This window comes from Gavia stellata, chromosome 10, assembly GCF_030936135.1.
Source record: "Gavia stellata isolate bGavSte3 chromosome 10, bGavSte3.hap2, whole genome shotgun sequence".
NCBI classification, from domain to species: Eukaryota; Metazoa; Chordata; class Aves; order Gaviiformes; family Gaviidae; genus Gavia; species Gavia stellata.
This window is the reverse complement of record NC_082603.1, coordinates 32,449,955-32,461,552: the sequence shown is the minus strand read 5'-3', so window position 1 is coordinate 32,461,552 and position 11,598 is coordinate 32,449,955. Positions and strand designations below refer to the sequence as shown.

Below are 11,598 nucleotides of genomic sequence, written 5' to 3'. Positions count from 1 at the left end.
TCCAGCGGAGATCAGAAAATTACGGTGCTTACAAACTGCTGCAGATCCTGAACGGCTGTTTGCTTCCAGCCCACATTACCCTGACACACTGAAACCTCAACCCATGAGTCAGATGGTTTGTGAAAGGCTTGTGCAACCTTATCTTGGATGTCCCTGCTGACCTGGGGCTTGGTCAGGGACTCTTTATACCAGCGAACGAGCTTCTGCAAATGAGGAAAGCGCAAGGTGCTTGGAGCGGCTGGAGCCTCCCCGGCACCGTGAAGCCGACGCCGGGACGCAGCACGGTGAGGGCAGCACAGGGAGGAGAAAGCAAGGCTCGTGCTGAGCCACGGGCTCATGGGAACGGCACGGCGAGGCTGCCAGAAGGTTTTAATCCTGGCCTCGCAAAGCTCATTTCTGTCCTCTAGACAAGGACATGGATCACTGGGGTTTTGTAAAGCAGCAGTGGGAGGCGGGAGGGGAAAGGGGGAGATGGGGGTGTTTTGGATTGTGATTGTTTTATTTTTTTAATGAGATCAGAGGAAATGCTTGAGTTTAATCAAGAAGGGGTTTAATCAAATGGTCCTTGCTGAAACCTGGGAAAGCAGGAGTCCAAATGCAGCCTCCAGGTCAGGTCAGCACAAGCCATTCCATTCTGTCTCGTGTTTGTGCCCACAGCTGCGTCAGCACGTTGCCCGTCTGTCCCTGGGGGGGTTTGGCGGTGCCCTGTGAGCTCAACCTGCTGCGGGACACGTCCCTGCGGACCCCCACCATCCACCCATGCTGCGCTTCCTCTGGGAGAGCATCTCCTTCCAGATGCTCCTTGTCTTCCTCCTTGTCTTCCTGCTCGTCGCTGACTACATGAAGCACAGAAAGCCAAAGCACTTCCCTCCCAGCCCCTTCTCCCTCCCCTTCCTGGGGCACATGCACCTGCTGAACTTCAGCAATCCCCAAACCTCAGTGCAGAAGGTATGGGGGTGGTGGGCACCACGGGGAAAGGGATGGGAGCGGATCGCGGCTACACAACCTTTGCAGCACGGGAAAGGGGTTAACCCAAACCCCGTGGCCCGAGAGGACTCGGAGGAGCTTACCCCAGGGCAGGCAGGAGGTTTGCCCTCAGTCAGCAGCAACATGGATGAAGTTTGCTTGGGTACGAGGAGGGGGACAAGTGTGGAGTGATCCTTTGGGCAAAGGGCACAACACGATACCACACAGCCATAGGAGCACTGTAGGTCTGATCGGAGACTGGAAGGGCGTTTGGAAAGGGAGCAAAACAAAAGCTGGAAAAACACAGGACTGAACAATCAAACCTGGAGAGGTTTGCTTGATTTACAGCCAGTTAACACCAACTCTTGAGCAACGATTTGGGAAAAGAGGAAAGAAAAAAGACCATACACAGTCAAGCAGACACTTGTGCAGACCACCCCATCTCCCCTCCCGCACTCAGCTTCCCTTATTTTCACCCGTGTCCCCTGCCAGGGCTGTCCCTGTCCTGACAGACCCATTCATTGCAAATGAAACCCCTTTTATTTATTTCCTCCCTCTCACAGCTTACTGAAAAATATGGGGAAATCTTCAGCTTGCAGATAGGCAGCTCATTGTTTGTGTTTGTAAACGGGCTGCGGCTGGTTAAGGAAGTTCTTGTAAACCAAGGGGAAAACTTCATAGATCGTCCTGAAATTCCTCTCGACAAGGAGATCTTCAGCAGCATGGGTGAGTTATCCCTCAGGACATGTATCTCAGCTGTAAGGTCAAAGCGTTGACCCTGCAGAGGTCTGAGACAGCTGGAAGAGGTAAGGCAGAGCGCTGGAGCTTTTTCCCCCTTGGTGGAGGGATCTGCCTTGGCTCAGGGTGGGGTGTTTCTTCCAGGACTGGTCTCCTCCAACGGGCACTTGTGGAAGCAGCAAAGGAGGTTCACCTTGACCACCCTCCGAAACTTAGGCTTGGGGAAGAGGAGCCTGGAGGAGCGCATCCGGGAGGAGTGCCGATACCTCGTGGATGAGTTTGGGAACCAGCAGGGTGAGTGCCACGGCCCTCATAAACTGTGCTGAAGGCAGGAACTGGTATGGCCCATTATAGTTTCACCCATGATTCACTGCATGCCGAAAAATACCTCGCCTTGCAAGCAATGCTAGCACCCTGTCAGCAATCCAGCTCCCTTTTACAGGTGTTTAGCCTTCAAACCGACTGGTGAATGCAGCTAGGTAACACCCAAAGCGTTAGCCATAGCCCACCTTCAGCCTACTGCTCTCTTGGAGATCTCTGAAAAATCCCATGCGTGTAAACACCGATGTTTCCAATGCATTGAAATGACGTCCGCTTGTCTGCAGACCTCGCTTTCCAAAGTAAACAAACACCTCCATAATCTGATTGAACTGGGACTGCTGGGGCTGCTCAGCCAAGCTTGGCCAGCTCGTACGGGTGGTGAGGCGTCCCAGGAAGGCAGTGGCACAGGAGGGTGCCCATCAGGGACCACTCATTTCACTCATATTTGTGGAATATTTTACCTCTGACAACCATGTTTTCTTCTCCTTCCCTGTGAAGACCAGAAGAGAAGTGATCATTCTCTTCTCCTTCTCTAGGGAATCCTTTCAATCCTCACTTTAAAATCAATAACGCCATTTCAAACATCATCTGCTCCATCGTCTTTGGCAATCGATTTGACTACCACGATGAAGACTTCCAAAAATTGCTGCAACTGCTGGACAATACAGTTCAGCTCCATGGGACCATCATGAGCCAGGTACAGCCCTCCTTGCCACCCACATGCACGGTGTGCAGTTTTGCAGGGCCATAGTTTCTTCTCTGGAGTCAACCTCAAAACTCATAGCGTTTTCATCACCAAACTTTGTTGTCATTCCCTATTCCTTTGCATAGGGTAGATTTGCCTTTAATTTCTTCCTGCCTTATTTTCAGCTGTGCAATGCTCATGTTGCTCTGTCTCTCACCCAACATCACCTTTCCTGCCCATTGACTGCCAGCCTGCCTGCTGTAATGCCTGGTAATACACAAGTCGCTCCGTAGTAGACATACCAATCCCTTGTAACGCTCTTCTGGAGCTGAGCTATTTCCACCAACTGCAGCAATTTGATAAGCGTGGCATTGCAGGGTCCTCAAGTTTTGGTAACAGAAAGGTTTTTTCCTTTATTCAATTTGCCATTCTCCTTCTGTGTCCAAAGCTGTACAACTGTTTCCCGTCTATAATAAAGTTCTTGCCCGGACCTCACAAAACCCTTCTTAAAACCTGGAGGTTGTTGAAGAGTTCCGTGAAAGAGAAGATTGACAAACACAAGGAGGACTGGAACCCCTCAGAGAGACGGGACTACATCGACAGCTACCTGCAGGAGATAGCCAAGGTCAGCAATGCGGCACAAACCACCCAGCAGCAGGGCTTAGAAATCAGGAGGGATGAGAAACAAGCCCAAATTCTCCATCTGAGCTGCCTGTGCGGCCACTTATGAGCTTAGGATTGACCTCAGGTTCAGGGCACCCATCAGCAGGATGGAGGTGCAGGGGCCAGCAGCTTCTGCCAAAATCCTTAGGGTTGACTTGGACTAAGCCTGGTGTTGGGGCAGCCCTCGCTCTTCATGAGGCACTAACGTACCTTTTTGTGAAGGATAACGGCAGCGGTAGCTTCCAGGAGGAAAACCTTGTGGCATGCACGCTCGACCTGCTGTTCGCGGGGACCGAGACCACTTCCACAACCATCCGCTGGGCTCTGCTGTATATGGCCACATATCCGGAAATTCAAGGTACAATTAGCAAAAGGTCAGTGGTTTTCCTCACCTTTAGCCCTCACGGCTTCGTGAGAGACTCTCTTTTTTTTGAGAGAAAAATTGGGAATCCCCCTGCACTCACAAAAGAGGTGCAAACAGTGGCAGGTGGCCCAGGTCAGTCCCTGGGGGACCCTCACAGCAACCAGCTTGTATTGTTCCAAGGGGTTTTTTCTTGGACCTTGGCTGATCCCTGTTCTTTCCCACCAGCCCGTGTGCAAGCTGAGATCGATGCGGTCATCGGGCAGGCGCGCCAGCCAGCCCTGGAGGACAGGAGCAATATGCCCTACACCAACGCCGTCATCCACGAAGTGCAAAGGAAAGGCAACATCATCCCTTTCAATGCACCAAGATCAACAGTGAAGGACACTGTCTTGGATGGCTTCCACATACCAAAGGTAACCACTCCTGAGCGCTGAAACTTTAGCAAGAGACTCTCAGTTCCCCAGGCACGTTTCACCGGGCCAGGTCCCTCCTGCGCAGACAGGAGAGGCAGAGCCACAGCGTCTCTGCCCTGTCCAGAGTTCACTCCTATTGAACACCTATTTTTGTTGTCCAAACAACGGCCCATTCTCTGGCCCGTTGAACGGTACGAAACACCCCCTGCACACACCACTGAGGGACAGAACCCATCCCACACAGCTTTTACAGGAACTTTGGCCCAAGATTACAGCAGATAAAAATGATGCTGATGAGGGAAAAACATGGGTATATAATGATTGCACCCCTGAACAGACAAGAAGTAGGAAAAACCAGCCATGCAGGGGCTGTTGGACAAATAATTGCAGCAGAATTTGACTATGGCTGTTCTTCCTGGAGAGGAGACTGGAAGATAAAAATGCCCCTCCTGCTGTCAATGACAGAGAAAGTGCAATTTCTTTTCCTTTTTCTCCTCTTAGGGCACTGCTTTGCTCACAAATTTAACCTCCGTGATGTTTGACAAGAACGAGTGGGAAACCCCCGACAGTTTTAACCCCGGGCATTTCCTGAAGGATGGTCAGTTCTGGAAAAGGGAGGCTTTTATACCATTTTCTCTAGGTAAGATTTGCTGGATTTTGGTGCTTCCGTGCTGAGGCATTGGGATGGGGCGTCCAACTGCACAGTGGGGACAGAGAGGAAAATAACGATGGGAAGGGCAGGTGTTGGCTGCACCCTGGGAGTGCCCATGTGGCCAGCCCAAAGCGCTGCAACCATACTCTGAGCTCTTTCTTGTCTCTCTTCACATGCACAGAAGAGAGATGAGGATGAATAAAAGACCATAGAAATGCCAGAGACCCTAGAAACACCTTCACCAAGGCAAGAACATCGCTCTGCGCTCCTGCTCCCACATGGTTGAGTTCACTAGGGGCTTCACTGCTGACACCACAGGGTACAGCTCAAACAAACCACCTCTCCCAGCATGGGCACATCCAGACCGCGCATCAGCACAGCGTATCCAAGCAGGGGAGGATACAACGCCTGCGCATACGCTTACACACACGTGCCCTCACAAAGTCATGCAATTCTGGGGGCAGCACATGCTGTAACGCCAATGCTGTTATTGGGGAGCTCTTTTTGGGCTGCAAAACTCATCCTGGGAAGGGGGTAACACAGCTGGACCATGGTCCTAAGGGAAGGCAGAGGCTTTCTCAGCAGCAAAAGCAGGCTGAGGATGCCATGGGGGGCTGTCTCCACAGGGAAGCGTGCCTGCCTGGGCGAGGTGCTGGCCCGCTCTGAGCTCTTCCTCTTCTTCACGGCTCTGCTCCAGAAATTCACCTTCCAGGCACCCCCGGACACCACGCTCAGCCTCCAGTTCAACCTGGGCATCACGATTGCCCCGCGGCCCTACAAGATCTGTGCTGTGCCTCGATAGGGAAGCCTTGGCCACCGTCCTTGCAGGGAAAATCTTGTGGCAGGGATGCTAAAAAACAAGTCCTTGGCAGCTCCCCTGGGCAGTGGTAATGACCACCTGGCTCCAGGGAGAGGCTGGGCAGTTTGTTTGTTTCTTTTAAAGCAATTGGAAAATCATTTCTTTTACAAGCAGACCTCGCACTCTGTATCTCCTAAGAAAGGTGATCAGTCCGGGACCTGCCAGAGCACTTTTAGGCTTGCCATACAACACTGTAAATGAATGAGGGGCTTGGGGATTTCCTAATTTTATGATGGATGGCCATGCTTCACAGCGGCAAGAGAACGAGCAACACTTTAGATATTGCAGCATTCAGGCTGTGGCAGAGCAGTACCAGCCTTTGTTTTAGAACTGTAATACAGATAGCAATCACCAACATTTTATGATTTTGTTATCCTTGACAAATAATCTGTTAAAAAAAGAGTTACTCTAGAACATCTCTTTCTAATGCATCAATAAATCCTTACTGAAACATTTTTGCGATGAGGCATTTTGCAAAGTGTTGACCAACACAGGCAATTACCGTTGCTGGCTGTAGTCTTCAGCCAGGCCCCGCGTTTCAGGGCGGGGGGTGGCAGGGGGCTGCGAGCCCACCCAGGCACAGCGCCTGACCCACATCACTGCAGCATTGCTCTCCATTAGCAGAGAGGTTGGCACTCTAACAGCAAAGGCAATTCCTACAGAACTGATAAAAATAAGTGACCCTGACAGTACAAGTAAATAGCAGTGAAACCAACAAAGCTTGTGGCCAGGTCCTGGCATGCCAAAGCCATTAAGAGTGTTAACACCCACATGGAGCATGGGGAGCGCTCTCCCCTCTGACAGATCTCTCCATAAAACATCTGTACTTGTAGCTATAGAAGTTGTGAGTCCTACCTCTTACAATATGTTAAATCCTCCCTGCTTACTTGCCCAGCATCACTGAGTGGCTGGTGCCCAGGGGGGCAGAGGGGTGAGCTCCAGAAACACACGATGCACAGCTAAGCCTGCTGCACTCAATAGACTAGTGAATAAAAGGGTCCCTTGGAAAATACAAGCAACAAATTACTATTATTTTAAACCATCACACGCAAGGTGAAACAGTTCCAAGGTTGACAACTGATGGTTAACAATGGTAAATGCATTGACTCAGTAACAGTTGCACCACGGGACCCTGGCGAGGCCCCCAGGCGCGAGAACCTGCAGCTCCCAGGAGCAGGACAAGGGCTGCCTGGCAGGAAGGCATGGCACAACACAGCCCTGATAACATGCACCTCCAGCTCCTGCTCACCTGCTGAGGAAGCGAGGAGAAAGCAATCTTTTCTTGCTCATTTTCAGTTTTTCCTGGAGTACTTTTTGCATGTTCCTAGAGGAAGCAAGTTTTTCCCAGCATCTCTTCTGAGACTTGTCATCTCCTGAAGGAATTAAAAGCATGTTCTTTTTCATGCAAGCGTTAATGCCCAGGTAGGTTTTAAATCCTTTTATTTTAACCTGCATTTTCTTCTCCTCCGAGCACAGAGGGGAGGCAGCAGGGAAGGCTGGGCTGGCCCTGCAAACCAGCCCACAGAAGGGCAGAAACACAGCTGCACACTGGGGCCAAGCACAGCCATGCAACAAAAAGCAAAATTTATAGCAGGTGAACACAGCTTCTGGCAAGGCTCCTTCAAGCATAGGGCTTGGTGGGGAGGCTCTGCCCCCTCCTCTGATTGTTTCCACAGCTGGGTGGAAACAAACAGTTGGACTAAGACGCTGTTTCTGGCACTTGAGGCTCCTGTTTCGCAGATCCATAAGGTGGAGACATGAGAACACGTGGTGGGAACGAAACTAACCTATTTATAAAATGCAGGAGACTTGACCAAGTTCTCACTAGAAGTGGGATGAGATATCCCCAAGCCCAGCTCACCACCTCTCCTCTCCCCATGCCAGCTGCTCTCCCAGCCTGCTCCTGGCAAGGGGCTCCCACATCTTCCCTTTGGAGCACAAAAAAGGAAGTTCATTTGACTTTCTAGACCTTACGTTCTTTCTTTTCCTTCCTTGGGAAAAGCAGAAGGGGAAGGCTGGAAGTGGGCTGCGTGCCTGGAATTGACTGGAAACTGGAGAGGGGAGCAGTGATGAGTTTCTGTTGTGTGCAGCATTACTCCCAAAGCACTTCCAGTTCGCAGGTGTCATTTGACTACTTTTTTTCCCACTCCTTGGCTCAAAGTCCCATTTCCTTTCCCAGGCTGCTGCTATACCCAAAAGCTTCCTCCCTGGGCCTCTGCTGGGTTAGTTGTACTCTGAGCAGAGCACATTTCACAGGACCATTTTGCACAAGGGCTCCATGAATGTTTTGCCCCCTCCACCGAAACCATCTCTCATGCACAGCTGACCTCACCTACTCCTTTTCTTTGCACTCAGGGCTGTACTCCTTCACCTCTCTTCCACGGACACCCCTCGCCTAAACATACAAACCTTCTGCTGCAGTGCTCGGCTCTTAAGGAGCTACCAGAAAAGCTGCAAGCAAACAGGGTCACAGACCCAGGCTCTGCACAGGCAGTCTGCATTTGAAGTTTCTCATGACCAAGCACTTGGAAAGAGAGCCCACCCTGCACACACCGCCCCTCACTCGCTCCTTCTGCTCAGGAAGGCAGCGGTGGCTGCCAGTGCGTGTCCTGTGACAGCTCACATATGGGCTGAAAACATCCTGTAGCTTGGCTCAGGCTTCCTGCACAGCTGAGAGCCTCTTCCCTTCTCCCTCAAACACGCACCTGCAGTTTTTGTTTTTCAGCATCTGAAAATGCTTTTAAGTCCAGCCTCAGAAAGAAGGAAAATGTATCTGGCCATTCACTTCAGTCACTGGGACACTTCTGACAGTGCAAAGGCCCTTCCATGTTGAGGTATCGTGCAGCTCCCCATCCTCACAGGGGTAACAGCCCAAGGCAATAAATAAGTTACCTACCAATGTCAGGCTAGTCAGGCTGAGGATTACGGTTCAGAGAAAGGGAAAACCAAGCTCTGTGGTAAAAACAGGTCTGAAATGGGGCCCCTGAAGGAAACTTGTGGCACCTTCTCCTTGCTGATCTTCACTCTGGAGGGCTGAATGGCTGCCTGCTCTCATTCCCAACCTCATTTCTGGGTTGAGGTTAGCGCTCAGGGAACAAAAAAAGCTGTCAATGAGACTAAGAACTGGGCACATAAATAACCTGCAAAGCAGACTGAAGAGGGCAGTCAGTTTTCTTTTCCAAATAATAACAAGCATGGTGATTTAGGTGTACCTGTCCTCTGTGTCCTCTTAGGTGGGGCTGAGGAGAACGGGCAGAGATCCTAACTTATTTCAGTAGCAATAAGCAATTATTGAAGTCACTCAACAGCTAATTTGTAGTGGGTTTTAGTCTTCACTTCACAAGGTCACGTGCCCAGCTCTCGGATGACTGTCAGCAGACTGAGTAGAGGTAACCAGCTTTGGGTGGGAGAACTGTAAGCAGGAATGAACTGAAACAACGAAGGGAAGGTAGCACAACATACATACACCCATTATACATATCCTATAACGTGACATTTTAGATGGTGTAATTATATCAACACGCAGATCCAGTTCATATGTTGCCCAGAAATATAGATGCTTACATCAGATAGGGACCATTAAATACATTGCTTGGAAGAAAGACACCAAAGAATTAATTTTAAAAATCTTTATGTGAATATAAAAGAATTCTTTCCAAAGAAAAATAAAACCAAAAGTTTAAAAATTAGTGCAATTTTTCAAGTTCTATGCAACACAGTGTTTACATTTGTTTTAAACAGAAGATGTAGACACTGACACACTGAAAACCTTAACTCTAGCTTAACTAGTGGGGGGAAGGGAAAAAAGCAAAAATGTTAAGAAAATTACTTTACTAGACATTACCAACTCTTAAACAATTGTTTTCATTTTCTAATTCCTAAACTATTTATGGCTACCTAAATAAAACATCAGTATTGCTTATATTACTTATTTCCAAGTAAGTGTATATTGTAGAAAATAGAATACCCATATATATATATTTTTAATGACAAAAAAATCAGTTAGGTGAAAATTTATTTTCAGTGAACATTTCTTAATCCACTATAATACAGTTGTTGCAAAAGAATCTTCTCAAAACTGCTGCCTGATCCACCTTGAGTAGAACCACCTACTGGTCCAAAATTTTATTATTGCTATAAAACACTTCTCTTCCATAGTGGTTCTTCTTAATCTTATATAAAAAAATATTAACAAATTATATGTCCAATCAGAACATATTTTTGTTTCTTTGGATCTATATTACCCGTTTTACTGGAAACTGGCTAAAGTGAATATTGCTGAATTCAATCAGCATTATTAGTAAATGATTTCAACTCATAATCTGAATCTGTTCCTAACTGTGCTGTCCGGGCATGATACGAATTCATCTTGCAGCAGAGACAAGCAGCCTCTTTCTTCATCCTGCCTCAGCAGTGGTGCACACTGCATCAAGGAACACTGTACTGACATTGTTCTGCTGCTACGTGTTGCATACAACTCAGCTGTAACACAGCAACGCTACTAGTAGCTTATTTTGTTTGACATGAATGAAGTTAACATTAAAATGATACTTACTCTAGTGATCCTTTCTGCACAGCCAGATGAGCTGAAGTGACTACAAAACCATGGCTTATAATCAAATATTTATTTCTACAGCTCGGTTCCTCATTCATAGGACGTAACCCAAGTTTAACCAGTTATAAAACAGACGCTCTTAAACAGGTTCTCAATCCCAAAGAAACGCTTAAGTTTGGAAAAGTCCCAAATAAGTAACATTTTGGCAACCCCAACAAGACTATAGGGGACAACCTTGCCCAGAAAAAGGCTGATCCCTGCCTGTAGTTCTGTATTTAAGTTCTTCCATTGCTAGTTAGAAGACAAACTTCCAATTAAATGATAGGGAGGTTCTTGGTCATTTTTGGTCCCAGGGTCTGCAGTTTTGAGAAGCGTACAAAGACATTTGCTCCAAGTTTTTCACTATTCAGCACCTGATATGACTACTGACACAGCTCTACTACTGTGAGAAGTACAACAAATGCATCAAGCCTACTAACTAGATGAGTATCTGAAAGACGTCCATGAAAGTTTCCATGCTGTAAAGAACAAGGGTTAAGAGACCCACTCAACACCATCAGTGACAGTTTCACATTTCACTAGAACACACCAAAGTACCAGGCTTTAGAAACGTAAGCACCTTGCTAAGACTTAGTCTCTTGTTCCACTGCTCACCACCATCTCCCACACCACCAGCAGATTAAACAAGCAATTGTATCTTAAAAATACAAACCCCAATAATATCACTGCAGCAATAAAAGACCTCAAAACCCAAGAGGTAGTCCAAAGAAGCATAGAGTCCTGAAGAACACAACCTGACAGACAAAACTACCCAACGGCAGTTGTCTGGCATATTCCCTGCTCATACCACATTTAGCATGAGACTGGCTTTTAAACAATGCCTTGTGTAGACAGAAGTTTTGAAAAAGGAAATCTCTGCTGAATGCCTAAATGTACAGCACTGTAAAACTATCACAACTAAGAAGCAACGCTAACTAAGTATTAAAAATGAATACATCCCTTTTCCCTAGTATTGCATGCAATGCCCAATAAAGAATTTAAGATTCTGGGGAAGGAAGAAATCAAAGAACAAGCCATACTGAGGGGCATGCAAAAATGGAAGACTACTCAAATTTCACAATTCAAAACTTGAATTCTGCAAAGCTGAGCCCCGCTCTCAAATCAAAGATGATTTTAATGGTGAAGACAGACATGCTTTCATTCACACATATGGTTGAGTTTTACATTAGATCACGGACCAGTACAGCACCCTCAAATACTTAGTTTAAGTGTATTCATTTAATTTTAAGGGCTGCTGTAATTTTATTTTTGTTAACTATGGGTACAATGAATTTGTTCTAGAGAGTTTGAAAAGAAGAACGCACATTAAGAAGTTTCTTAAA

The 11,598-nt window shown here is 47.6% G+C and overlaps 1 protein-coding gene across 1 annotated transcript; it reads left to right on the top strand.

The window, feature by feature from the left end:
• Positions 1-759: 759 nt before the first annotated feature.
• Positions 760-5,604, top strand: LOC104260318 (cytochrome P450 2J2). The gene is made up of 9 exons (XM_009816014.2): positions 760-948; positions 1,530-1,692; positions 1,849-1,998; positions 2,562-2,722; positions 3,159-3,335; positions 3,596-3,731; positions 3,963-4,150; positions 4,652-4,790; positions 5,429-5,604. The coding sequence occupies exons 1-9, from the start codon at positions 760-762 to the stop codon at positions 5,602-5,604; spliced, it is 1,479 nt and encodes a 492-aa protein (XP_009814316.2).
• Positions 5,605-11,598: the final 5,994 nt, after the last annotated feature.